This window comes from Augochlora pura, chromosome 3 (genome assembly GCF_028453695.1).
Source record: "Augochlora pura isolate Apur16 chromosome 3, APUR_v2.2.1, whole genome shotgun sequence".
NCBI classification, from domain to species: domain Eukaryota; kingdom Metazoa; phylum Arthropoda; class Insecta; order Hymenoptera; family Halictidae; genus Augochlora; species Augochlora pura.
The window spans coordinates 2,224,586-2,252,314 of NC_135774.1; the positions used below are offsets into that span (position 1 = coordinate 2,224,586).

Genomic DNA, 27,729 nt, shown 5'->3' on the forward strand with positions numbered 1-27,729 from the left:
AGAAGAAAGAAAACGAGATCGAATTCGAAAAAGCCGTGGCGGAGACGAGGAAGTTCTTGAATTGCGGTCCGAGCTCTTTTAGAATTTAAATTCGACGAAAAATTCCTAGAACCTTTGTCGTCTGGATTTATTTTATTAAGTATTGTATGATAAGTTGCCTTGTAAAAATGTACCGATTTTACCAAGAAAAATTAAATGTGTTACTGAAAGAAAACTACCAACCAAGTTTGAGCTGTTTCATCGAACCGTTTTTTTTTCTCGCCGGCAGAAAAAAAGGTGGTGGCGGAGGATCGATCTAGCGGTTTTTCGGTTTTAATCGATTTAAGTAGTGTATAATTGTGTAAGTGAGTCCGAAGAGCTATATGATTTTCACTCTGTACTTTCTTTGTATAAGACTGAACATCGTTTTTGTATGATGCTTAAAATGATGAGGAAAATACGATCCTGTTAGGTACGACAAGATTTATACACGTAAATCGATGTGTTTCACGATATAAATGTGTTTAGAAATGACGGATTAAAAAAAAAAAGGACTTATATCATACTGTACATAGAGGACTTAAGGAATCGCATTTTCTAGCTCGAATTAAGCACTAGGAAGTAAGGTCTTTATCTAATAGAATCGTCTTGAAAAGATAATAAAAACAGCAATTCGTGAACATATTGAGGATCCAAAGCTGTCTAAAATGTTTGTTTCCGAACTCCTTGTTTGTCATATTTAATAAAAGAACTGCAAAAAATCTCATTCTTTCCTTGGGAATTCCATTATCGTCGGACAGTTCTTCCTGATTCAAATAACTCAAATAACTTCGTTACATATCAGAAATAAATATCAATCTATTCTAAGAGAAACTAAAAAACGATAAAAATTATTTACAAATCGCAATGTCACTGTATTAAAAAGTACATTCGTTTTTGAAAATCGAGTATAGGTGTATAAGGTGTAGTCGTGATAATTTCTTGACTGGATAGCACTGCCATCCGCGGCAATATGCTGAAACTTCTCCAACAGCTACAAATGGCAAACGCGTTCAATCAAAGAGTTATCCTAAATTTTATATATTGTTCAATAAATAATAATTATACATATAATTTGTTGATAAACATAACCGATTTTCATCATCGAAACGATCAATCCTTTATCAGTGTCGATATTACAGAACTAATGCTAGATTTGGAATAACTTTGAACAATGTCAATTCGAAATAACTTAACTTGGCGTTACCCTAACTAGACCTTACACAATTGCACTCAATTATCATAAACGACTGTACTTTGACATAACGATTTGAAAAACAATGAGAACGACACGCTAGACATCTAATCTAGGCAACAATTGCGCAACAGGTCTATTTCAATATCCAATCCACGACTCATTAATAATCTCTGACACTAGTCACGCAGGGAATAAAATAAAGACATTGTTACTCGACCACCACACCCTTCTTACTGCTAAAATACTTTCTTTATTCGATCATGTTATAGCTTGGAATATACAGCATCCGAACGGGAGAATCTGCGACCATTGTAAAAATGAAAACCTCGAATCAACTGCCTTTTGTAACTGATAATTCTACGACTCTCGAGAACGAAACGCTCAACAAAATATCATCCCCATTTTTCGTTGACACCCCGACCAGCTCAAGTCGGCGATTCGTCTTCCTCGGACGCGTCGATTTGGCGCAGCTGACTGGACACCAATTCCCATTTCGACGACAACGAGGGTCTCTCCATTTCCTGGGTGTTCACCTCCTCGATCAGGTTCATCAGCCTGACGAAAAACTCGTTGAGCTTGGCCGCTGTGCCCCGGCGTAGCTTATGGAAATTTTTATCTGCAACCAGAAGTCTTGATTCGCAACACGACTCGGGAATAAACAACCGCAAAGATGGGGACAGGCTGCGAGACAGATTCGCGACATAGACCGCCCACGACTGTCGATAATATTAATAGAACGACGTAATGTGTCCGGCGAATCAATATTTCTGGCGATCGCCTGTGTGTCATGCGCTGCCAACGTCAACGTGTGTGACAGTTCTGCACAAGAAACCGATTAAATATGCAGCAACTGGGCATAGATATTCATAACGTGCCGTGACAGTTCATGAACATTTGATCATCTTGCTTAGCCTCTACGCTGCGCCTCGGTCTAGCATCGGAACTACGTAACAACCTGTCCAGCAACCGGTTACGCGGAACAATAGATCTCGTATTTACTGGAAGGATAGAAGGAACTTTTGATCCAGATGCTCTGCTGCGTGAGACTGGCCATGAACCGTTTCGTGATCAGACTCTGGCTCTCGGCGGTCATCGGTCTCAGCCGCGTGACGAACCGTAGCAGATACTCCAACACGTATCTGTTGCAGGCGGACAGCTTCTCGAGGCATCGTTGCGGCTTGGAGCCCCAGACCACGACGTAACTTAGACTATCTATGTCGAGCAGAGGCCTCTTCAAAGTCTCCAGCCAGTCGAACAACAAGCCTGACAGCACGTCCAAGTCGGTCTCCAATTGTAGTCTCTGCCAGGCGGTGGATCTATGATTCAGATCCGCCTGGAAAAATAGACCCCCACAGTCACCCTAGTTTCTCTAAACTCCGAAGCTCTTTCACTAAAAGATAAACCATTTGACCAGGTTTAGCGTATCACCTGGTAGTCAAACAATCTCTTCTTCGTTTTATCAGGCAACGTCGCGTTGTCTCTGATCAGAGCTCTGATCGCCTCCTCGGTGCTGACGCGTTCGAATGCTGCGTTCTGAGCAGCAGCCTTCAGGTCCATGTGCGACTGGATCTCCTTGTAGCAGTCGTTGTCCACGAGGTCCTGACAATGAATCCCATCGCCCAGGACGTCGTCCACGCAGTTATCGTCCAGACCTTTAACAAGCAACCCGTTAAATCCAATCATCCGACCGACGCCGATTTTTCTTCTTCCACAGGTGGATTCACCTGGATACGTCGAGTCGCACGAAGGGGTGTCCGGAGAGGTGCAGAACACGTCGCTCAACCGACCGATGTCGTCAGCCGTGTCCCGAGATGACGCCTGACTGCCGCTGGCGCAGGCCTTCGCCGAACCTGAGTAATTATCCGGAATTGATTGCTCGCTCTGATAGACCTAATTAACACCATTAGTTCAGCTCTTCTTACTGGAGCAGTCGATCGAGGAATCGGCGAGAGACTCGGCCCAGGAGTAAGAGTGTCTGATGTTCCCCTTGCTGTCCCGCAGCTTCTCCAGCACGTGAGAGATGAACTTCTGACCGAAGGAGGTGCTGGACACCTCGAACTTGATCTCGCAGGGCGAGTTGTCCTCTTTACAGTCGCAGAGCTGCAGGATCCTCTCGCAGATTGTGAAGACGATCTGGAGAATCGTTGGACGTATCAACGGAATCAATCCCCGATATTGATCATTGTTCTCGCGAGTGGGTGAAGCTACGGTCTAAATTGGAAATGTCGATTCTTTGTGCTACGAGAACTTTCCTTAAATAGTGACGGAGTAAGTGGGCTGCGAAGAAAATGATGACGCCGTTGAAATTGCTTGCTATGTTTAGACAGAATTTTGTACGAGATTCCAGCGATAGTGATTCTACTCTGTTCGGCGAGGATCACGCGGAGGCGGGTTTGGCTTGACCGGAGAATGTCGACACGTTCAAATCGAACAGCCCCTTCGGATTCGTGTGAAATTATTCATGAACGAATAAACAGCGGATCGATAAAATACAAAATGACATTTTGATGGAAAAGCCAATGCCTTGTACTCGAACAGCACCTTCGGATTCGAACGCAATTATTCAGGAAGGAATAGGCAGCGAACCGATAAAATATCAAATGATATCGCGTTCGAAATACAAGTTACTTTATTTTAAAAAATTTGGCACAAAATTGCGATAGTACTGATTTGTCTGACTAAGTTTGCAAAAGGATAGCTTGCGCCTTCTCGCATGGCAATCCTCTGTTCCTGACAATTTTCTCGAGCAACAAAGCATTCAAACAATCTGATATAGAATCGAAAATAATTGGAATAATGATAATCGACTGCATTTATATGGAATTCCGTAAGGAGATGGGAATGATTCCATTGTCTGGCCAGATTCGAGTGCAAAGCGACGATCGAACCTTCGGTATGTGTTTGAAGGTGCGCTGCTCGTATCCGTGTAGAACGTTGTGCTGTCTTTTGAGGTGCGACTGGAGGCTGCACGGCTTCCGGTCGCCTATGCCGCTGCTCAAAGGGAACACTATCATCTGGGGAAGAACGAAATGCTCGAACTCCTGTATACAGAGTATCTGTCCACGGGTCTGTATCGCGGACGGCCGTTTCATGCGAACGAACCTGATGGCGTCGTTCGCTCGCACACGAAGACTGTAAATAAGGTAGCACGCGATCAGAACGCCGGTTCTGCCTAGGCCTGAAAGAGTAATTTTTCTTCGTCAAGCGACGCCTCTGTCGTTAATCAAACCAAACGGGTGAAAGGAATCGGGGGGAAAAAGTGGAACTGCGCTCGCTAATAGATCGCACCTTGGGATCTCTGTTCGCGAGCTGCACGTACGAACGAGATCGAGATCTCTCGATGGGAATTCTCTCCAGGCCCGAACTACACCGCGTGCTTCTACGGGATCGAAGATATCCGAGAATTTCTCTCCGTCCTCTGACAGTCTGCAATTCGTTGGGATACAGTGTTCCGGCTCTGTAATCGCGCACCGTCGATTTCCAATAAGAAAACTGTCCAACAGTTTTGCTCTCGCTATTCCAGCTGACTGTATCAGAGGTTTCCCGACGTTTACTGCAGTTTGATTAACTCTCCGCGGAGATGTAGTTCGGGCCATTGGTAGCTCGTTTGATACATAACAGGGATATACGGGCACCCGTATGCCAGCAATTGTCCGCAAAATCGCGTGGAATTAAAAGGCGCGCTAAATCCGTGCCTCTGTACACGTGTCGTCGATCGCGATAGAACCAGCCAGCTCTAAATACAACTAATCTGCCCCCATTCATAAAAATCATAGGATTGTATTCATTCAAACTTTCTACGATTCCTAAACATGGTTGATTAAAAAGGTTCGCCTTAAAATTTAACATTTATGTAAAATCGGAAATTTTTATACGAAAAATCAGAAACCATTTTGGCTGAGAGTGTTATTCCAGCGTTAATTACAGCAGCACTCTCTCTCTCTCTCTCTCTCTATTTCCACGTTATTTACGGGCACTGACCGGTCGCTGATTCCGCCAGCAAATTACGTGTCAGTGAATCGGAACCGGATGCGGCAATCGTCGCCGACGAACTACCGGAACCGAGCAAGAGTTATGAGGTATCCGGCCGGCATAATCGCTCCGACGACTTCGCGGTGTGTATTTCATTCGCGGCCGTTCTCGCTCCCGCGGGCCAGCGCTCGCCCGTTCCGCCGCAAGCCTGATCCACCGGAGTTAGAGGCGCACGCGAGGCGAGCGCGCGCGGAACTTTCGGAACGGGATTAAATCGTCGCGCGACGATTCGCCGCCGGGAAATTTCGTTCCCCGTGGAATTCCAGCCGCGCATTCGTTCCGATGAACGTCGCTGTTTCATGCTCGAGTCGAAACGACCGGCGTAAATCATTCCGCGGGACTCTCGCCGCAGTTGATCCGCCTCGTTCAGACCTTGCGACTCGCGGCAGCCGCGATAAATTGCCGCTGGGAAAGTTTCGCCGATGGAAAATTTTTAGAAAATCGGCGAATATGAAGGAAATTATTTTCCGAGCAAAATAAAATTTTAGTGAAATAACAGGAGATGACTAATGTCCGTCAATTTAACGTTTGTACGTATTCAATATTGCTGCAATCTGGGTTTTTTTTTTAATTAATTTATTAGTATCGCGTCTGGCGATATGTAATATTTATTGCTGGGAGTAGTTGGCACAAGGGAAACGTAATCTTTCAGAATGCCGAGTATGCACGGGGACCTCTTGGATAACCGATCGATCGACATAATCGAGCCGAGCGTGTCGCGCGGTCAGGTTTCTGAACCTGTCGCGTGCGTGCACAATATCGGCGCGCGATCTCTGCGGTTTTCTGAATCGCGGCTTTTTTTTCAACTTCCTTGTTTCCCCGGTTCCCGAGGCTCTCCGGCCGCTCGTAAATAGAACCGCGGTTACGCCCCAATTCCTTATCCGACTTTATCTATTTTTCGTGCATATAAATCCTCTCCGCGAGAAATTGAATCCCCGGCACCGCGTTTATGACTGGCGAACACGCGGCCGCCGCGCGTCGATCGGCATTGGCCGGCCACGGTCGCGACTATTAAATATCGATTAATAAAATGGAAAGAAGTGCGGGAACGATCGATCGCCCCGACTGGCCTAATCGAAAAGATATTGTAATCTCCGTCGGCCGTCGATAGCGCTCCCGCTGATTTGCATCGCCGCGATTTTTGCGAGGTTCGCGCGGAAAGTTCAAGGGAGCTTATGCATAAGCGGAATGCAAAAATCCCGATGCGCCGCGCGGCTCGTACTCCCGTGACACGCAATGCGCCAAAAGCGGTCTCGCGGCCACCGGGGGGTACGCGCGCGGAAGCCCTTAGATCGATATGTATAAAGGTTACAAATTGCTGATAAGGATGCACCCGCCGCGAGACCTTTGATAATTAGCTCGAACTCAACGCGCCGATTAAGCGAGCGCACCGGTGCGCCCGCGGCCGTATTTCATTCGAACAACGAACACGATTCTATTCCTGGAATTTATTCCGATGAAACTTCGCTCGAGGAATTTATTTAAACCATCGTTGGAATGAGAACTCCACTGGAGGAATTTAATCGAACCATTACACGACCGAAACTTTACTCGAAGAATTTAATCGAATAAAATTCTACTCGAAAGAATTGAATTCTTGACATATCTAAATGAAGACATATCTGATCGAACGATGTCTAATCTAAACCGGCGCACGCTGCGCAAAAAGATCGTAACTCTCGTCTGAAACAGTTGCCACAGGATTCACGCGACCCCTTTCGACAGATAATCTAGAATCCCTTGGAAACGCTGGCACGGATTGGGTCGGTGGAAAAAAGATCGATTTACCAGCGTGACAGTGGATCGCTACTCTTCCTTCCTGCACGCCGAACGCCACGACCTTGACCATGTCCAGAAGCTTGCCCATGGTCGCGTCCCCGTAGTCCTTCAACGCGAAATTGTAATAGTAAACTGCAACAGATCCGTGAGATGGTGTGCTGTTCAGAGAGACCTTGGGGAGAAGCTTCGGGTGGATGGATAAGACAGCACGCGCGAGCGCGCGCGCGCGCGCGGTTGCTAAGTCCGCGCGAAACCCCCCCGGAAAACTTTCGCGTTTCGTGGATACGCAGAGTGATTTTGCTGCATTGCATGTTCCGGCCCGCGAGCCTGTTTCGATTCGCCGGTTCCCCGGCTCGACACCGGCTCGCAAGGACAAACCACCCTCCCCCCCGTCGATCGACTCGATTCCATTCTTAAGTAGCTGCTATTCTCGCGCCAAGCCGATATGGCTGTAATATCTATCATTTTCCCATCGACGTTCTATTTACGACTGCTAGTTGTTTAATCGCGGGGGGAGGAACGATCGACGGCAATGAACGCGAAGCTACGGGGGGGATGAAAATACGGAAAATGGTATTGTCGTGCAGATATTGAACTGCTGCTTCATTTCGACGGAAATGAAACTGGACGACAACTGGGAGGGTGACAAATTGTCCAAGCTTCGTCGCCGTTTTCTGGTTTAAGACTGGAATAAGGAGCGAAGAAACTTCGAAGCTCGGACGCCATTCTTATAGTCTAACATTCGTATTCATGGTCGAGTCTTGTCTAAGACACACGGAGTAATATTAACACGTGTTTTGTTTATTGACCAAATAGCTAAAATAATTTGGAGTTAAGTTAAATTATAGTAACTGTACAATTTGTTTAATTTATCTGAACATTTTGGCTCGTATAGATTACATGAGCGAATATTTTCAGAAATATAACTTATCTCATTGTCATTCTAATTTATTTAATTCTAAGCTCGTCTTAACATTATTACTGTAAATCCTGTGTTAAGACGTCACCTAGATTCATAATCGATTCTTCAGATTTTTCTTGCGATCGATCTCTTGGCTACCAATTATAAAAACTAGTCTTAGAAATAAGACTCGACTATGACTACGTCCTTAAGATCGCTCTTAGCGTCTTCTGAGTTTTTGAAGATCATCATTGTTACCATAGATGTCGAAAGACAATGATGCCTGGATACCTACTGCCATTTTTCATGAAGACGTTGGGATCGTAAGTGAAACCGCTCGGCTCGAGCGGGCCGCCGCAGCTCGCATGTTCTCCCGGCGTTTGCAGGTTTATTATGGTTTTTATGCTCCACCCTTGAAACTGCGCTATTATATCTTTTTTGATAATCTGCCCGGTGTTCGGCCGCGCCATCGCGAGAACGTCGTCCGTCACCCTGAGGAACGATCAACCCTTACAACCATACCCAAGACGACTCATCGTGGCACGGGGGAAAAAAAGAAAAAGGAAACGGAGAAGCGGTCGGGACACGGAGCCGAACTTACGTCATTGTGTATTTAATAGCATTTTGGCGGAAAATCGATGCCGGCGGACCGATCCCACGCCATTACATACATGTATTTAAGAATGTTATATATCCGGTCACGCGGCACCGAGTTTAATTTCGTCCATACGGCGGGGCAAGCGAATCGCGATTATGATCGATTCAGTTTCGTCGAGCAATTAGAATCGAATCGAACTGTTTCGTGACTTATTAATTTATCTATTATCACTGCTGTGCCAGATGGTATTTCTTTTAAATAGCAATTTCGTCTCGCGAGAGTAAAGAATTCAAAACCGTTTTACCGAGGAACAATGGACCATTCATTTCACGATTTAACAAAGCAGACGACGAAATGTTCAGGGGTGCATTTGATTTTATAATTTTTAGTCGTTCGAAGGCTGTGCAGAGTTTGCGAGAATTTCAGGGGAAGCCTTACCAATGCGAAAAGATGTTCTGTATCGCCATGTGCACCGGCGGCCATGCTCTCGGGTTCTCATACTTGCACCTGGACCCGCCGCAGAAAATCGCGCACTGTATTGCCGGCGGCGTGTACTTCCGCAAGTTCTCCGAGAATTTATTGTAACCGGCCTGGACATCGAACAGATCCACTTGGCCCGCGAGAACACCGGCCGGTACCAGTGACGTGACATCCATTCTAAAATCGTGGAAATTGCATTTCAGTGAATTCGTCGACAACCTAACGATTCGCCCGCGATCTCTGCGACATTCTCGCGACAGATCATTGTAGCGCGACTGTTCGCCGAAAATTTGCAAATAAATCCAGAAGTGTTTACCGCCAATTAGGAAGTGTTTTTTGCGTGATGGCGCACTTACGTGTGTGAGAATTGTCACGCGCTTCCCATCCATCTCATCGCCGTCGGATTTTAAATCTCCCCCGAATCCCACCCCCGTCGCTCGCGATCGATCGCGTTCGACAACTCCAGCAGAACTTTCTTCCAACGATTCTCTTTATTGAGGAACGCGCGGCAGATCGTGATGATCAATGCGAAAAAGCACTTTGCGTACTGGGGTAAGCGCATAGCGGACTGCTACTCCCGATACGATTACACTACTTTATCTATTGTTCTATCACCGTGATTGCGCCTGCGTCAGGTTCACTGACTACGGGGACCGCTTCCGTTCCATTCCACCCCGATCGCGACCCGTCAACCCTCGACGTTCAACGAAACCACCCCCAGCTAATTTTCGACCGGCGAATTAATGCGTTCTTTGAACAACGCGCACGCACATTACGTAATAACGGCGATTATAAATAAAAACAACGGGTCTCTGATTAGTAAAAGTGAAATCCTTTCGGCTAGAAGTTGAAAATCATATTCTTGTGATACAGAAGCGCTACTTCTGTTTATCCCCTCTTCTGTTAGCGTAGATATATGACAATGGTACGAAGATCACGCAGAAGAATAATTGCATCGCGAAAAGATCAATAGTTTTTCCTATTTTTCTTTTGATTCTCCTTTTTGCGATGATCAATGCGCAGCAAACGATCGCTAATTGCTTCTCTTCTTCTTACGACGAAACGTCTTGCGAAAGAGCAAAGATAAAAAAGTAGACGAACAAGAAACCTGCAGAAGTTTAATTCATATGTGCAACAACGACAATTTTATCAGAGTCATACTAGTTAGAAAAACGTTGGAACTTGTCTGCTTCGTTGCATCTGGATGCAGCAAGCCGATTCGTTCGATTCAATATTTGCTGCCTGTCTTGTTACATTGTAACTTTCTTTCGTGAAGACTAACGCTGGAGATCGATCGATCGAATCTTACAGGATACTTAAAAACTGACGTATTGCATGGATTGCATTTATTGACAGCTTTTGTTAATATTCCCGGTGCAACAACAAAAATAGAAACGAACAATGTAGAGTTAGAAATCATCGATCTCGATGTAGAAAAATTCTGTCCTTCCTTGTTTAAATCGACAATATTTAAACTCCCACGGTTTAGGTTTCGTCGAATTAGGAAAATTGGGGACGACATTTAATATGTACCTTAGTGTTGTGAAACGAGCCTAAGATGACTACAGTAATGGATCATATTCTTGCATATCTCCAGGCTGCAGCTCGACCCGTTAGGGAACATTAATGTAGAAATTTTCTCTGTTCTGATTGGTTGGAAATGTGCTGATAATACAGTGCTGCCCTCACAGTCAAAGATAAAGAGAGAGAACGGCGACTAAGCAAGAGAGCACATAATCAACTCACTACATGTGGAGCAAGTCACATCGACGAACGATGTAGCTTGTCTCTCTTTACCGTATTTGCAATTTTACTCCTTTCGCGCATGCATTCGGTTAGCGCGCCAACAGAGGCATGCGGACAGAGGTTCCATTTTTAAAGAAGCTTCAAATAATAAAATCTGTTACCTCGTAGAATTCTAAAACGTATTTGCGAAATTTGGAGACCCGAAAGGGAGTCAGAACGAAGCTAGAATTCGTTATGGCTCCCTTTCACAAAAAACTTAATAACTAACGCAACGCCTTAATAAATAACGCAACGCACGCATCCCTCGATGATATTTTGTCGTTGTTTCCTCTTCCTTTGCTAAAAGTTCCTATATATAAAACAGAAATAAAATTATTGAAAATTATCCAACAAAATCTTACCTAGATCCTGTGTATACGTCGTAACATTATCAAAGAACATAGATATCTTAAAATACATTAAACAGCTTTCGCAAATACAACGAATGCAACAGATTTCATTTATTTAAAAGTTGAAGACCGCAAATAGAATTTCACGTCGCGTGCCTCAGATGGCGCGCCATTCGAACGAATGCGCGGGAAGAGTGAGGCCGCATGCACGGCAGAGTAAGAGAAGCTAGGTTTCCTATCCGTGTGTACACCACACATAGAATCCGATGGGGAATCGTTCTGTTTCCGTCCGTAGTATCTCGTTCTCTTTTTAAAGTCGTTGCGCGAGCTGAATGCGCGGTAAAATGGTAGGGGATAAGCGAGCCAGCTTAGAGAGCACAAAAAGTGTGCAGTAGTAGGGACCCATTACTGTAATTACAGACGTGGCAGCAGTTCCTTTCGCGGCTGATAAGCCGTGCGGCTAGTGTGCCGGTGATACCGTATGAAAACCGCAGCGCAATGGATCATCGAGTGTAGACAAGTTTAGATAAGATTATTTTGAGTGTGTTGAAGTCTTGTTAATTTTCAACGGTACATTGGAGCGAGACTCGGCGGACGGCGAAGACAATGTCTGGCTTTGACGAGAACCCGTTCGGGGCGCCGAATATCAACGATCCGTTTTCGGTGAGTCAGAGGAGCTCGATGATACGTTCAATATTGCATGCAGAACTGTCAAATGGAAATTAAGTATATGTAATTGAATTACGGAGTTAACTCGCGTCGATTCGTCGGCAAACTTGCTGCGCCCCGGGCATCTATTAATTAATTAGAATTGAGAATTTCGGCCGCATTGATACTTACATGCGCAATTCTCATCTTAATTAAGAATGACTGATAGAACATTTTTTTCTGGAGCATAGCAGAGTTGTTAATGTGCATCGCATTATATGATCTAATAATTGCCTGTTTCTTTGTGTCTGTGCTATCAGCGTTTTTTTTCAATGACTCATTGCACCATATATAGAAACTTCTTCCGTATATTTTGAATTCTTGCTGTGCAATAATTACTATCTTGTTGCTATAAGGATCCGTCGATCAGGAGAGCTGTCAACTCTACACCAGTCAATAGAGGCTTGGAAGATTATAATCCCTTCGCAGAACAAGGTACACAAGGGACCGCACAAGTCAGAGGTGCCTCGAATCCTCCTATTTATGGAGGACTTAGCTCCACCCAGCAGCCTGCTACGCTCCAAACTTCTAATCAGGAGGGTCCACCACCTCCCTACACGCGTACACCTCAACAGACTGTCAATACCCCACTAGGGAGTACCATATCTCCTCCTCTAGAAGTAAGTTTGCACAAGCTTTTGCGTTCGGTAGCACCTCATTGTGATATATTAATAATTTCTCCAGCGAAGACCAGAGCCAGAATGGAAAGCAAGAACAGAAGAAGAAATGAGAAATGTCTACTATCGTAAGCCAAATTCATAAATGCTAAACATTGAATTAATCCTTCCAGAGCGCTCTTATAGTAACAACAAATTCCTCAAATTTAAGCAGAACGGAATTGGCCACCGTTACCTCAGAAATGTTGCTTCCAACCGTGCTTCTATCAAGACATTGAGGTGGAAATTCAATCAGACTTTCAGAATACAGTCAGACAACTCTACAGACTATGGATGTGTAAGACGAAAATATAATGATCACGAATTTTCTTGGATGTGCGATTTATGTTGCTCGTTTTTAATTGCAGTCCACGGCTGTGTTCTGCTCTTGAACGTAATCGGTGGATTCGTGCTGTTGTTAAGAGACGCGGAATTTTCGACGTTCGGTCTCGGAATCTTGTACCTCATACTATTTACACCATTCTCGTTTCTGTGCTGGTTCCGGCCGGCTTACAGAGCCTTCAAGTAAGCACTTCTAATTATTCAAAGTGAAAACCATTAAAACAGCTGCAACGAAATTCTATCGTGTAATTGTTCTCTTTCAGAAACGACAGTTCGTTCAACTTTATGGTATTCTTCTTTGTCTTCTTCTTTCAATTAATAGTAACAGCGATCCAGTCTATAGGTATTCCTGGCGCTGGAACTTGGTAAGCAGTCCAATCATATTTCAAAATCGACGAAAACCACATACTCCGCCGCATTCAGATTTATCGTATATTTGCGCAAATTTTAGTGGTGTCATAACAGCGATTAGGATGTTCGATAAGTCACCCTCGGGGATCTTTACCGGCATACTGCTACTATTCGTTGCCTTTACTTTCGCTATCGCTGCAGCCGGCGATCTTCTAATGTTGACTAAGGTACGTCCAAAAATTCATTTTAAAATATCGACCAAAAATATTGATTGTTACTTTTTACAATTAATTTCATAATTAAATGGGGAACAAACGTAGCCCTCTCTTTTCGTAAGGGTTGCCCGAGCACCCGGATAATCGGCCATTTATTTCGCAGATCCATCGCATCTACCGTTCGTCGGAAGCCAGCGTATCGAAAGCACAACGGGAATTCACCACAACATTCTTGCGCAACGAGCACGTGCAAAGCGCGGCTAGCAATATGGCTGCGTCCGCAGTCCGCGCCCAAATGTCGAACACTGCTGAGCAGCCCCGTTATTAAAGCAGTCGCGACACTCTTCAGGTATCCTGATATCTTTTGCCGTTCAAATAAAACCGATAGAGAGAATCTAGTTGCCTGACCGCAGAGAGCCGTGCACTGCCGCGTGTGAGACTTTTGAACGGTCCCGCGGGGAACATTTCGATTTTTTGAAAACCGGGACGCCCGTAGCACTGTTTTACCGTTGTGTTATTTTTTGTTTAGAACCTATATAGCTGTGCATGCTTTCTTCGTCGGGTACGCGAGAGCAAAACGAGACAGGAAAATGGAAAAAGTCCAGCTGCGTAATTTATTGAGGAAAAATTCTGGGACGCGCGTAATCCGCGAACGACCGCTTGACCGCATTAACGCCTCTGCCGCTCTATCGTTTTTCGTTTCGTAACACAGTATTTCAAATCCGATTAACAGGCAGTGACCGTGTTGTGTGGGTTGCGGCTGGGTTGAATGGTTGTGTATTTTACGTGTGACCGCGTGTGCGTGTGTCTAATCTATGGCGCGTTATTATATATGTTTCTTTTCTCGTTTTCATTTGATTCACCGTGTCGCGAGACAATCGATCGTGTCTACCATAAAGACTGCGATAGTCTTATTAATCATCATATCACCGTTTCTTATTATAATTGCTTCTTATGTATACGTATCATATATAATTGCTAGCTTTTGTATTTTAGTGGCACCTGTTCACGATGCTACGACGATCGCGCGAGCGATTCTCGAACGGGAATACGCGCACCCTCGGTACTTGCTGAAAATCAAAATAACTCGAACAGCCGTGTCCACGAGTAAATAGAGTTTCATTGTTCCGACATTGTTGATCGATTAATCGTTAATTTAATGATGAATTATACTGAAACGTCGGTGTCCTTTTTAATCTTCTCTCCCACCGAAATACGTCCTATGGAAACACTCCTTGCAATGTGTAATATATTATATATATATATTATATATACATATGATCTTTCTTTACCGAGATTGTTATTTGGATCGTCCCTAAGGAGAATATTCTATCGCCTTGTAAAGTCTAAAGCTCTCTCTCTTTCTCTGATGTTCTCTCACGTGCGACCACTATCCGTCGCATGTTCCTTCATTAACGAACGATTAATTATTTATAGACTACGGAAACATTGGGTTAGATCGTTGCTGTTACTTTAACCGGGTGTATCTGATCGTCTCAAGTCCAAATTCGGATGTAATCGGAGGATAGGAAAATCGTGGAAGGTTCCAAGAGAGCCGTTGTTTAGCCGAGACTCGAGTCGAAGATCTAATCGAGATCTATTTTTGCACGCGAGACCACGGGTACAAATTCTTTGATCCAATGATCCTGAAAAAAAGAACACGTTCGATTGCGTCACGCAGTGAAACGAGGCAAAACTCGTTGTTTGTACGAAAAAACGGTGAGGAACGTGACGAAGGTTGTTTAAATTTTATAAATATGCTGGTATATTTGTACTTATGTAAGCAGTATAGAAGAAAGAACAAGTGACTAATAAAATGACTTTAGTTTACACAGATCGCGAGAAATCACTCTTCCGCCGCGTTCAGATCGGGCGACTCGTGGAAACGTTAGCTTAGAACGGTCACAATAATTTCGACAATCGTTCCAGACCGATGGTTCTCAGTATCGTTTCACCTGTAATCAGAACGAAACACCGTCGAATCGTCTCTATCGACGCAATCCGCTTGCTAACCAGCTCGTTAGAGAAACCGTGTGTAATACCTTCGGATCGATACGCCTCCATTGGATCTTCCGGAAACGAGCAGCCGGGATCGACCTCGTTAGAGCTTCCGGTACCGATCAGCTTCACCACAAACACGGCGTCCATCAATTCAATTTTCGACCTGTACATCAGCTTCGCGTGACCTTCGGCCAATCTGAGAAACATTTATAATCGCTAGAACCTAATCTGGCGAGTAAACGCACCAAGATACCGGGCACAAAGCACCAATTCGCCGAACAGTCCAAACAAATCATTTATCATTCGATAAGAAAATATTCAACGATGAGAATGAGATCACGATACCTGATAAGACTATCGAGTAATCGCACCGTTGTTCGCTCCTCCCTCCTCCCTGGCCGGGCTCTGTGATAGAGATAAGTGGCTCTGAGCACCTGCTCCGCCTCCTCCGTGAGTTCCGGTTGCAACGAGTGCACGTGGGACAAATACTCCCGCAGCGACTCTTCCTTCCATATCCCTTCGGACCTCAGCAATTCGATATGATTGTTCGAGTCTCTGGCGAAACGAAGCTCGATTAGAATCAAGAAAGAAGAAACCGCGATTCCGTCTGGTTCTTAGTTACATTTGCAGCGTGTCCTCTCTACCCTCGTAAGCCGCTCTCAGAATGTGATCGGACGTCAGCCTGTCCCACTCCTCATTCCTGTTGTCCTTCAACAACAATATCAGATCGAACCTCGACAAGAGAGGATCGCCGAGCTTCGTCTCCCATTCTTGATCGTCTTCGAAGCGACCGCCGCTCGGGTTGATCGCCGCGATCACCGAGCATCTAGAGTTCAGCGTGCTGACTAACCCAGCTTTCGCAATGGATATCGTTTGCTGCTCCATCGCCTCGTGAACAGAGGTTCTGTCTTGGGAGCTCATTGTCGTGAACTCGTCCACGCAACAAACACCGCCGTCGGCTAACACCAACGCTCCAGCTTCCAAATGCCAACCGTCCGAGTCCTGCTTGTACTTAAGTATCTTATCTCGTTGCTTCCAACACGTTCGCTGCTAGAACCTTTCGCCACCCCCTCGAGTACAGTAAGACCTCGCTAAGGAAGCGGTCCCAAGTATAGATCATCTTATGCTCCGATTGATAGCTAAAGATTTAGAGGGTTTAGAAGAGGCGTTACTGTACTCTACTGTTATTTAACGCCTTGGGGGCGTGTCTAGTAAAAAATGTGAATTAGGAAAGTCAAATATGAGACCTCATAAATCTCTTTCGAATCTGCAAGTCCCCAAAGTGCTAATGAAGAGCAGAAGGACGCGGGCGAACGTGTTCGTTTGTGTGCCAGTCGTTACCAAAATTGGAGCTCGAATTTATTCTATATCTAGTCGTTGATTATTGTAGGTGGGGAATGACTAACTCTGACGGCAGTAGCTGTGAGTCCAGCTGCGGTTGATCCGATGCCAGTCGTTAGGACCGATCGCATAGCCAACCGGGACGCTGCTCGAAGCAACTGTGACTTGCCTGTCCCTGGATCGCCGACCATAAGAAGATGCGGCTCGCCTCGCACCCTTGTTCCTTATTTTTGTACAAACACGTATGAGCTTTTGTACTCGGATGATGGTATATAAAGAGTAATTGTGTAACAGATAATCACCGCTTTCGTTAGACTTTGGAACACCCCCAGCCAGGACCACCGCTAATGCTAGTTTCGCGATGTACATCCCGTATAGTTGCGGACAAATCGAAGCTAGGATATTGTCTCTGCCGAGCAGCGGATTGTCGCGGTACTTTTCCCAATAACTTACAAATACACCTTTCACCTCCTGACTCGAGATCGTCTCTGATATTTTGCGTCTGACCGAGACAGAGTTTGCCAGCATTATGGTCGTCGCCTCTAAACGTTCGCCGACTTCTAAAGCACCCCAGACTCTGACTACTACACCGCTAAAATTGTATCATGGTTAATTGGGACAGCCACTTGTGATTGATAGAAATTCTTGTGCAACGAGCAAAAATCACCTGATTTCAACATTATCTCCGGGTCTACATTTATCTACCAAGTCGTCCAGCAACATAATCTGCAGCTCTTCTGCAAGAGTTCTGCTAGTGTCTACTTTACCTCTTTCCTAATTGAAAGTACTTAAAAGTTAATGAAGAGATAAAAAGCTGTGACAGAAAATGAAACACAGTAACTAACTTGTAATCTTATCTCCTGGCAATCGGAAGAGTCTTCTGGATCGAAAGTTGACTGAGGTTTTATGTTTGGTAATTTACACGCTTCGCATTCTGTGCTATCTGGGAACGACTGTGTCTCCCATTCGTACTAAAATGCATGAGCTATGCGTATTACCAATTGTTAGAGGATAATTTATAAGAATTGCATTGTACTCTACTAACTTTTAGAATAGTTGTGTGCTTGCATTTCTTGCAGTTATACTTTTGAATGGTTCTTAATACTGCAGGCTGTGATACTCTCACCGCTATACCACTTGTGGACACTAGGTGCCCAATTTGAGCTTGGTCAACTGTGAATGGCACAGCAGTGATTCTGACATGAACCTATTCAGGATAGTTAAATAAAACTAATAGGTTATTAATTATTGAACGAGTATGAAAGTTTGATGGAAATAATTCAGTAACATGATACGGTCTATGCAATTCTCTCATCGAGTACAGTATGTAATGTAATTACTTTTCGTTTCACGATTTGTTGAGGGTTTGATATTTCTTCCTGAGCTTTTATCATGTCATCGTCGCATATTGGCAAATAATACCTAGGGTACTGTAAGATTTTCTGTGCCACATTAGTGTCAGTTTCAAACAATGACACAAAGCTGTAAAACAACAACGTTCGAATTCGGACCGTTTTTCGACGGTGAAAATACGTTGGAAGCACTTACTTTACGTAGATAGAATAGAAGACATCGGCGTCGGTTTCGTCCAGAATTTCGTCCAGCTGTTCACGGTGATTTTCCAACAAGTATTCTTTAATCATTTTTAAATTATGTTCACATTACACGGCTTCAACGTCACATTCGCACATGTGTTACACGACCTCTAACAACGTTCCCGGTGCCGGTTCCCGCCAACCTGCTCAAGTGGCGCACCTGCGGAACCGTTCGAACTAATTCATGGAGTGGTGGGGGATAGTAAGCAGATTGGTCCTCAACTGATCCGGCACGCTTCTGATTCAATCGGTCGTCAAACGGCTCCAAAAAATCGTAGCTCAATATTTTTTTGCTCATTGTAAAGGGGAAACTTCACGCTTTAAAATGATATTAGTTTCATTAGTGACAAAAATTTTTTGGCTTCCTCAGAAGTCGGTAAAGTTTGACTTTTGGTGAGACAAAAACCTTGCCACAGAAAGTGGTGTTGCAAATGCTACAGCGATTCGAAATCAGATTAATTGAAGCGATTTTGAAGTGTACACTCTAATCTTTAAAATGAGACCAAAATCATCACGATACGATAACTTTCGACAAAGTTACAGGCCTCGTAAGATTGTCAAATTTCGACTAGTTTTACTGTCTCAATTTGGCTCCACTGGCAGTAGACTATCACTTCAAATGGACGCAGAGTGGCACCAAAAAATGGTAGATCAATATTTTTTAGCTCATTTGAAAGGTGAGACTTTCCTCTTTAAGACTGTTTTAGTGTCATTCGAGGAAAAAATTTTTTGCGCTTTGCACAGGTCTGAAAAGTTGTACTTATCTGTCGCCTTAATAAAGTCCATTCAATTCCAACTATCTACAGCTCTAAATCGTCGATCATACTTATCCGAAAGAAAATAGGATACGAGTGAAAAGTACTATTAAATCATGGCGATGATTTTCAGGATCATTTACTAGGACAGCCTAGGCTCGTCTTACTTATTTACGCGTTTGCCCAGGACCGTCGACCGGTGGTAATTGCAAGCAACGTTATCGACGTTTCCTGGCCGGTGAGTCGGGTATTTTCGCAAATATCAACGATGTAACGTGTCCCAGCCGCGGTTTGCATACCCATCTTTCATTCAGCATAATGGACGCTTGTCTAGCCGTCGTGTTGCGCCTATTATTAACCGCGGCCCGTTACGCCATTGTGCGATATCGAATTTTCTGACAGCGTTAATTATAGACCGTCAGCACCGTGGACGAAGATTCCGATTGATACCGTCCCTCCGTCCTTGCGTCCCCGCACCAGCCGGCAGGTTTTTCAGCCGGCGGGAGGCCCGTGCCGCGGCGCAAACGGATCGTAAAATAATTCGACGTTGACGTGCCGCGGACCGGAAAGGAACGCCGCGCCGGATTCACGGCGTAAAACGAACGAGGCGACAACGGTTCGATGAACAGAAAAAGTCTTCGTGGGAAACAAAGCACAAAATGTCAAGTTGACGCCGACCGGTGGAGTCGGCCGACCGTTTTGAAACTGTTGCGTTTATTTACATCAGTGATTGCAAAGAAATATACATACGAAGCATCGTTGTAAACGCAATTCTTCCCATTCCCTATTCTTCCTCGATTTATCGCCCGTTTCTCCCGGCCACCACGCTTCACCCGTCTCGTTTAGAACGTACATCGTCGCCGTATTCTTTAATATGCATCATCGAAATGTGGGCGCAGCCTTAAACTAAGTAAATCGCTGGACAACTGTGTCGTCGTCGCGCTACTGCCATTTAGTTATTTATTTTTCGCATCTCCGTCGTCTTATATTTTCTCACTCTTTTCTCTTCGTTTTTCACTCTCACACCCTCTCTTTCACTCATTTGCTCTCTCTCCTTCTCTCTCTCCCTCTTTCTCTCTCCTTCTTTCTCTCGTCGTAAAGTTAGCTGACAAAACAGCGAAACTCGCGTGACTATTCGGGGTAGTATAGGATGTATTTCGTATATAGTAAGGCGTTATCGGACGATCGTCGATACACAAACATCTGATTGATTTACAAACGATGTGTCGATGGGGCCTGCTGCCTTTACTCGCTGCGAACGCGGCGACGTTTTGGCAACGCTTTGCTCCGTCGAGGGCGAATTCGAGTGATCCTTTGATCGCGCTGGGAATATAAATCTCCTCGCGATCGCACGATCCTGCACATATGAAACCCGGGCTCGATCTATTCGTCAATCCTTTTACTCGTTGACCGCGTAAGACGAGCTCGTTTTCTAGTTCCTTATTTTATTCGTCACCGACAGTCCTCGAATTTCGTTTAACTCTTCGATCGAATTTAATTAAACTTATTCAGTCTATACGAGCCAGATGCCCTTTCAATTTTCCTATAAAAATTCGTAGCAATAATAGTAATGAGAATAATTACAGTGGTAATAATAATAATAATGACGATAATAATAGTATTGCTTTCTTCTACGAATAATAGTATTATTATTAGAAAATAAATGTATAGGTGAATATAATAAAATAAAAATATATTTCTCATATTAATAATATTAATAATATGAATGGTAACAGTAGCGATAACAATAACGATATTAATAATAATGACGATAGTAATACTAATAATAATAGTAATACTAATAATAATACTAATACTAATAATAATAGTATCGTTCTCATTAATTCTCCAACGATCAGGCTATCGTACAGTCGTCGAATGTTCAGACCACAGATATTAATTTATCGTAGACTTTATTCGCTGAACGATCGTATCGAGAATTGTTCACGAAGCTGGCACGCTCGTCGCTGTCACGGAAAGTCTCGCTCCGGCAGTTCTTACTATCTATAAATGACAGACTATTTACAGTGAAACGACGGTCCTATTTGACAGAAGAGCAAAACGTCGCCAAGACCCACGATGGTGTATCGATGGTGGGCGCTACTTTCGACGAGGTGGTATCGACGTGTGATCGTCGCCGACGTCTAACCCTATCGTTTAATCGTCGAACGAAAGTCGCGTCGGTCTCGCGAACATCAACGGAGGAAATGAGTGGGTTCATTAACGAGTCTGTACATAGTTTCGCGTGTAAATTACATACATACTTGTTCACGGGCCGTACCGAGCCTTCGGGAGGATGAAGCGGTTTCCCAGACTCGATACCCTGTCCGCCCGAGACATTCGTTCGGAGTTCGAACGGAACGCGATGAGTGATCCACGATGCTCGTCCAAGGATCGAACAATTATTTAGCTTGCGAAAGGATACTCAAACAGTCGCGAATGATTTTTCTCGTCTTATTCGTATAATTTTACTTCCGGTAATGTATCCACGTCCGTGAGCAACGATTAATAAATTAATCGCCGGGACAGCACAGTGAACGACTCGTCGTTGATCGTATTAAATATTATCATAGACGTGTTAGAGAATGCATCTATCTGAAAGAGAACTTTCGTAGGATAGTTCTACCATAGAAACAGTCGCCTCGAGGCATCGAGCAATGAAAAATTGGCTCTCGCGGCGCTCGACGAGCAGTCGTCGATCGAAAACTGCCGCGGAACAACCTCGAGGAGTTGGATCGGTTGTTCCTCGGAACTTCCGGTCGATGTTCTCGTCGGCGGACCGCTGCGAGCCTGGTCGCCTCAGCGGCAACATCCAAGGAAAAATGTCTACGGACTCTCTAAGGCATGCCTAAGTACGGGACATGGTAGTTGAACGCTATCCGAAGGAGAAGGAAGTAATATAACTGTATGTACACGGGACTCTCGAGTCCGCTAACTCTTTCTCTCTCTCTCTCTCTCTTTCTCTCCCTCTCTTTTTCTCGCTATCTCTTTCTCTCTCTCTCTCTCTCTCTCTCTCTCTCTCTCGCAAGCACGCACACTCACACACATTTTAAATCCACTGCTAGCGAATTATCCTGGAACTGCTGCACAGCATTCTCTTGAACGCTTGCCTGAACTCCGGCGAGAATATCGTGTAGATGACCGGGTTCAGGGTGCTGTTGAAGTATCCCAGCCAGAGGAACAGGCTGGCGATCAGCTCGGGCGGCTCGCACGCCTCGCAGGTCGCTCTCAGCAGCGTGACCAAGAAGAAAGGCAGCCAGCAGGCGACGAACGCGCCGGTTATTATCGCGAGCGTCTTCGCCGCTTTCCTCTCGCGCTTCGACTCCATCGTTTCCCGTGTCCTTCTGCTGGACGTCGAGTGGCTGCTAGACGGGTTCGCCACCGTCGTCGTGGTCGTCGACACCGTCGACGGCGTCACCGTCGTCGACTGCGTCGTCGTGTTCGCACCGTTGTTCGACGACGATTTCTCCGGCGAGATCGACGAGTGGTCCGGCGTCGATCTCGTTATGGTGAACGCCGTCGACTCTTCCCTCGGCCTGCAATTTTTACAATCTTACTCCCACTTGTTCGTAACGATTCTTTCGATATTTCTAAATCAATATTTTATTCATTCATTTCTAAATTAATTTCTGTTTCAGGTGCAAGGAATAGAGGCAACGCGACCGATTGGAGCTTGCAGGGTTCGAGCACGCGGTAAGGATTAAATTAAATAAATTTTGTTCGCTCGTGAAACGGAATTTTAAACATAGTTGTTTTATAAGTGAAACGTTAACTTTAGGTAATTGTTGAAAATTAAATAAAATTTAAACGATAAATTTGAAATCGTGTAGCTTCGAGATAACTTTTCTCCTCTCCGACGAAATCATATTGTTAAAGTCGACTACACTTCGACGTAAAATTCGACGAGTTTGGAGCTTCGTGAAAATAAAAAGAATCTCGATTCTTCAGAACCGGTGGGTCAGCGTCCGCCCTTAAGTAATTGTTAGAGCATTAAACAGTTCCAGGGCATCCGAGGAATTCAGCTCGGGTAAACGAGTGTGGCGCGCTATTCAATTCCGCCGCGTAATTAAAAGAATCAGCTTCGCAGAAATTCTGAATGGGGCCGGGGGAGAGGAGGGGGGGTTAAGGTGCTCCGCTAACGAGTCTCCTAACGCGCGTCTATTCATAGCTGCGGGTAGCGGAACCTTCTTGTGACGAGTCTGAGGATGCCTCTTCTCTCGCGGGGTGGCTGCACGATGGTCCCCGGTCTCTTTCGGATCCGCTTTCGTGCCGCTTGGAATATCCTCCAGTACAGGAATAGAATGACGAGCAGGGGAACGTAAAAAGTGGCGCAAGTGGCGAAGATCTGCAAAGTATTTAGTGGAACGGATTATAACGCGTACGGATCTCGATCTCGTAATAATAATAATTTTATTCTTATTATAATAATAAATAAATTTGAACGACTTCCACGCGCTCTTTAATCTTACACGACCGGATCGTTAGAATGATCTATCACTACAAACTAGAAGAAAAATAAAGTGTCAAGGAACGAGCACAGCGTTTGATAAATATTTCTATTTAACATTCTAAAGATACTTTTGTATAACCCTGTACAACACAGATCGATGGCCACGAAGCGACACGAAATGAACTCGAATCTGAGTAAATCGAGTCGTGACAAAGTGCCCCACCTGGTACGCGGGATCCTGCGACACCAGACACGTCCCGTCCGATATACGATCCAAATAACCAGGATCTTTCCATCCGAGTTGAGGCGCCAGCGAGATTCCTAAAGACACTACCCAGACGGTGATAATCAGGATACCGATCCGTCTCGGATTCCTCGCCTGGAAGTAGAGAGCATACCTTCAACCTCCATCGAGCTCGGGAATCCGCCATCCACGCCCGATCGGGTCGGCCCTATTTCGATCCGCGATCATGTCCGGGTCCGACAACATTTTTTTTTTGTCATCCCGTCGACATTAGAGACGGCGACCGGCGTCCGCGGTATCGAGGACGTTTAATTATCGGGATCATAGGCGAGCCATCGGACGCGCTCGAAATCCGTGCCGGACGACCCGGGGCCGTTTATTGAAACTCTCCGATGAAGAAGAATCCAATTTTACGCGAGGCCGAAAGGCCAAGAGTTGGAGAGACCCGGCGCTCCGATCGCAATTACGAATGTGCTCTCTGTTCCCTTGCCCGAACTATTTCAATATACCTAGTTGTTCCCGTCGAGATGGCCGGGGCTCCACGAACTACAAGGATATCATCGTAATCCTGCCTTTCGAAATCCCCGACCGGGAACTATCCCGAACATGCGGGCACCGGTATCGGGATAGGGGAGGATTTAGATTCGATTTAACATCGTGCTTGTCATTGATGCTATACACGATCGATTGTTAGATAGGAATCGCCGACTGCCCGAAATCAGAATGGGTCTTGCACGAAATCAAGCTACTAAATGGCTATCAGTTCCGTTCCATAGCCGTCTATCCGTCTAAAGCTAGCAAATTATTCTAGCCCTTCGCTTCTATGAGAACGCTTACAAATGGTCCTTCACTTTGAATTACTGTTTTCCCCCCCTCGAATACATTTCGTTCGAATTAATTGCGATATCTGTTCCGTTTCTTACAGAATTTTCATTAACCCTTCGACAAGGTTATTAAAAATACTACTGCTACGATGAGATGACCGTGTTTTCGTAAATTCAAAGTCTATCTAAAGAGTAATAAAATCACGAAAAGTAAACTGTAAGAGGTATCGTTGAAAATATTTTTTTATCTGACTCTCGAACAATTTTTGCATAAAATAATCTATATACAACGGTGCTCAATGTTTTAACAAGAGAATGCAATATATATTGTAACACGACGAAGGGCTGATTCATTTGCTCGCCTGATGGACGCGCAAATAATTGACAGGGAGCCTTCGTATATTAAAACTATCGTTCCACGATTTATCAAAGAATTTTTAAAATAACGAGTCTTAATACCGAATGTTTGCCCTAATCGCGAGGCCGTTTCCCGCGGATCCCGATAATGTGTCGTGGAAGGGAAAAAGGGGAGCAACATCGCCGGGTCGAACGGCGCACGCAATGGACCCGCTAATCGCATCCTCCGCTTTAATGATCGCCGATCCTGGGCCGCGACTGGACGAGACACCGGCGTGCGTCCGATTATCGGTCGCGTCCAAGAATCAATATCGCGGCGTGCCCTAATCACCCACGAGTTACAGAGAGCGGTCCCAAAGGGAGCAGCCACGGCACGCGATCGTGACGTAAGTTCTCGCGATTCGTTTCGGTTTCCGGGCGCCGGCCGTTCGTCCGTCGACCGCGACGCGCCGTTAATTAACCTGTATATAATTGAGATCGGTGACTGCCCAATATCTGTCGACCGCGATAGCCACCAGATGCAATATCGAGGCGGTGCAGCAGAGAACGTCGCTGCTGGTCCACATGTCGCAAAGCTCGGGCCCGAGCGGCCATCGGGAGTTTATCTGTAATAAACAGAATTATCTGTTAGTGGCCGGTTGGGTGGGTAGTCGTACGTGCGTGGACGGCGTGGCGGTCGGATCGATGCGCCGTAGGATCCCCGAGAGTGTCTTTAACGGCGACACCCTCTCCGACCCCGTCGTCGTCTGAACTCGGCCGACAACCAGGTACACGATCGTTCGCGGGTCAGGGGTTACTTGTTCGCAGTAAACCACGCGGCGCACGCCGATTATTATCGTTCCAGTTTCATTCGGGGCCGTCGCAGCATCCGCGAGAATTGATTTTAATCCGGCGGCGCGCGACCCGAGCAAGCTTCTCCGCGAAGCATTGTTCGACGCTTAATGCAGACTTTCCGGCCTGCCTTCGCGCCGGCCCGCCGTTTCTACGCTGGCGCGAAAGGAAAATAGAGCCGCGACATAAAACGCGGAGAGCCACCGCGGGCTGAATCGAAAGGAAAGTCTAATTACAGCAGCCCTCGACCCCCCCTCTACACGAGAAAATATAGGTAGTAATGAAAACACGGTTACGGAATGTCTCGCTGCGAAATTGTAGTGTCTGGCCTCCTTCCGCCGGAAACTATAGTAATAACAGACGACATAATGAAAATTACTGTAGGAGTGGACTCGACCGTGGAAATTCCGGTATTACTGCAGCTTCGGGACGGGGCTCGCCGGGTACGCGCGGTTCGAGCACGGGGAACTCCGCCGACATGAAAATCCCCCATGTTTCGCCCTGACTAAGGTAAAGTGCGGGCCATGCTTATTTCCAATTTGCTATGCGCGCACGCTGCGCAATTAGTCGCTTAAATAAGCTGGTTCCGTTCCCCCCGCCGGAATGGTTGCTGCATTTATCGGTTTCGTATCGCGTTTGCTTTAGCGAATGCATCATGGTTGTCTCGGAATACCTTCAGAGGATTTTATTTCGCTTTCCTCTAAGAATAAGAAGACGTTGGCAATCATTTATGCAGTTAAGAGATTTTTGACAATTTTTTACATGATATAAGGATGCAACTTCAACTTTGATTAGAAATTTCATTTGGAAGCCGTGAGATTTTTTTAATGATAAGGTAGCCTAGAGATAGGCAGAATCTTCCCCTTTAAGATGCATTTTGTCGCATCACGATACCTCAACTGGTTCCGGAGATATAAGGATCGAAAGAGGGTGGTGTAGCGCGCCCCGCGCCTCCCGTTAATTCGCCGAAAATGGACGTGCGTAAGCTAATAGTAAAGTAGTATTTATGAATGGAACCCTGGCCCGCGCAACTGTCCGACGCGGGTGGCGGGTCACTGCGCTGAGCGAGACAGAGTTCCGCGTGTGCGAGAGAGACAGCGACAGCAGAAAATTAAAAAATCACCTCTATATTCAACTTACGATATCTCCGGAACGGTGAATCGTATCGGAATGCACTAAAATGCATTTTAAAGAGGAGACTTCCTCCTTTCTAACAAGCATAATTGCATTAAAAAATGCACGGTAGTTCGTCTGCAAAATTGTTTTAAATTTTTACTAATTTTAATACAGTTCGGTCCGTATAAAACATGTTTCAAAAATTTGAAAAAATTATATTTGATGGCAATACGGTCCAATACGTGGTACATGTAGTTCACAGAATGATATTCAATGTTTATAACAAATTATTTGCAATCTTGTTGCACGTAACACGTTTTGGTCCGTGTTTTATTGATTTTTATAGATAAAAATTGATTTTCGGGGATTGCAATACTAGGTTTATTACGAGACTATTATTTCATATAGTTTATATTGTTTATAAATACAAAATATAATACCCGAATTAAATTACCTTCAGTTTTACTGCTTCTTGTGCGCTTTAATCGGTGTTTTAGGTAGATTTCTCAGTATTTACGCATAGTTGAGAATAATTATGCTACGTATTGTTTTAGTACTATGTTTTATTTTTAACAATATTGTCTTTTTTATTATTTCGCAGAGGGTAGACGATAATATTCGAAGGACGGGGTTCTCGGAAAATGTGCTATAGGCTGATCGAGTTTTGATCCCAGCCGTGCAGTGTTCGGCCGGATTGACTGCTCCGGGAGATTCAACCCCCCTCCTCCCCCCTCCATAATTGGCCTAGTTGCCGGCCGACGATCGCTCATTTCTTCGACGTTTCGTGTAAGTTGGATCGTAA

The 27,729-nt window shown here is 45.1% G+C and overlaps 4 protein-coding genes across 8 annotated transcripts in view; 1 reads left to right on the forward strand and 3 right to left on the reverse strand.

Annotated features, from left to right (window-relative positions):
• Nucleotides 1-1,449: 1,449 nt before the first annotated feature.
• On the reverse strand, nucleotides 1,450-9,561 carry LOC144478933 (uncharacterized). Its single transcript, XM_078197317.1, has 10 exons — nucleotides 9,363-9,561; nucleotides 8,965-9,183; nucleotides 8,224-8,420; nucleotides 7,037-7,159; nucleotides 4,105-4,394; nucleotides 3,139-3,349; nucleotides 2,941-3,066; nucleotides 2,645-2,868; nucleotides 2,216-2,549; nucleotides 1,450-1,832 (listed from the first exon to the last, which is right to left on the reverse strand). The coding sequence occupies exons 2-10, from the start codon at nucleotides 9,180-9,182 to the stop codon at nucleotides 1,642-1,644; spliced, it is 1,914 nt and encodes a 637-aa protein (XP_078053443.1). The 5' UTR covers nucleotide 9,183; nucleotides 9,363-9,561; the 3' UTR covers nucleotides 1,450-1,641.
• Nucleotides 9,562-11,567: 2,006 nt separating this feature from the next.
• On the forward strand, nucleotides 11,568-17,053 carry Scamp (secretory carrier membrane protein). Of its 5 annotated transcripts, none has more exons than XM_078197323.1 (9): nucleotides 11,568-11,804; nucleotides 12,206-12,469; nucleotides 12,534-12,594; nucleotides 12,678-12,803; nucleotides 12,874-13,030; nucleotides 13,111-13,212; nucleotides 13,299-13,425; nucleotides 13,577-13,762; nucleotides 16,805-17,053. In XM_078197323.1, the coding sequence occupies exons 1-8, from the start codon at nucleotides 11,748-11,750 to the stop codon at nucleotides 13,739-13,741; spliced, it is 1,059 nt and encodes a 352-aa protein (XP_078053449.1). In that variant the 5' UTR covers nucleotides 11,568-11,747; the 3' UTR covers nucleotides 13,742-13,762; nucleotides 16,805-17,053. The 5 variants fall into 5 exon arrangements, with proteins under 5 accessions (XP_078053449.1, XP_078053446.1, XP_078053448.1 ...); XM_078197320.1 differs by lacking the exon at nucleotides 16,805-17,053 and adding an exon at nucleotides 13,943-15,249; XM_078197322.1 differs by lacking the exon at nucleotides 16,805-17,053 and adding an exon at nucleotides 14,410-15,249.
• Nucleotides 15,231-18,436, reverse strand: LOC144478934 (DNA helicase MCM9). The gene is made up of 11 exons (XM_078197318.1): nucleotides 18,304-18,436; nucleotides 18,096-18,237; nucleotides 17,801-17,962; nucleotides 17,601-17,726; nucleotides 17,423-17,529; nucleotides 17,058-17,347; nucleotides 16,821-16,978; nucleotides 16,037-16,416; nucleotides 15,760-15,969; nucleotides 15,456-15,610; nucleotides 15,231-15,368 (listed from the first exon to the last, which is right to left on the reverse strand). Exons 1-11 carry the CDS (start codon nucleotides 18,396-18,398, stop codon nucleotides 15,316-15,318), a joined length of 1,878 nt encoding a protein of 625 aa, XP_078053444.1. The 5' UTR covers nucleotides 18,399-18,436; the 3' UTR covers nucleotides 15,231-15,315.
• A 2,479-nt stretch (nucleotides 18,437-20,915) lies between these two features.
• Nucleotides 20,916-27,729, reverse strand: part of 5-ht1 (serotonin receptor) — a 57,859-nt gene continuing 51,045 nt past the window's right edge. Inside the window, exons 3-6 of the mRNA XM_078197029.1 lie at nucleotides 25,442-25,585; nucleotides 23,779-23,934; nucleotides 23,290-23,450; nucleotides 20,916-22,641 (exon numbers count right to left, since the gene is read on the reverse strand). Of these exons, the coding sequence (XP_078053155.1) occupies nucleotides 22,167-22,641; nucleotides 23,290-23,450; nucleotides 23,779-23,934; nucleotides 25,442-25,585 (936 nt within the window). The 3' untranslated portion in view covers nucleotides 20,916-22,166. The remainder of the gene's footprint in view (nucleotides 22,642-23,289; nucleotides 23,451-23,778; nucleotides 23,935-25,441; nucleotides 25,586-27,729) is intronic.

What these genes read in the sequence shown, in the direction of transcription:
- LOC144478933 (XM_078197317.1), bottom strand. Translation starts at nt 9,182, where the DNA reads ATGGATGTCACGTCACTGGTACCGGCCGGTGTTCTCGCGGGCCAAGTG. An exon ending in CAGAACATCTTTTCGCATTG is followed by an intron (nt 8,421 to 8,964) that starts GTAAGGCTTCCC and finishes ATCGTTCCTCAG; the next exon opens with GGTGACGGACGACGTTCTCG. An exon ending in CCTTCAAACACATACCGAAG is followed by an intron (nt 3,350 to 4,104) that starts GTTCGATCGTCG and finishes ACGATTCTCCAG; the next exon opens with ATCGTCTTCACAATCTGCGA.
- Scamp (XM_078197323.1), top strand. Translation starts at nt 11,748, where the DNA reads ATGTCTGGCTTTGACGAGAACCCGTTCGGGGCGCCGAATATCAACGAT. An exon ending in ATATCAACGATCCGTTTTCG is followed by an intron (nt 11,805 to 12,205) that starts GTGAGTCAGAGG and finishes TGTTGCTATAAG; the next exon opens with GATCCGTCGATCAGGAGAGC. An exon ending in AATGAGAAATGTCTACTATC is followed by an intron (nt 12,595 to 12,677) that starts GTAAGCCAAATT and finishes CTCAAATTTAAG; the next exon opens with CAGAACGGAATTGGCCACCG.
- LOC144478934 (XM_078197318.1), bottom strand. Translation starts at nt 18,398, where the DNA reads ATGATTAAAGAATACTTGTTGGAAAATCACCGTGAACAGCTGGACGAA. An exon ending in GCCAGGAGATAAGATTACAA is followed by an intron (nt 17,530 to 17,600) that starts GTTAGTTACTGT and finishes ACTTTCAATTAG; the next exon opens with GAAAGAGGTAAAGTAGACAC. An exon ending in TCCAAAGTCTAACGAAAGCG is followed by an intron (nt 16,979 to 17,057) that starts GTGATTATCTGT and finishes TACAAAAATAAG; the next exon opens with GAACAAGGGTGCGAGGCGAG.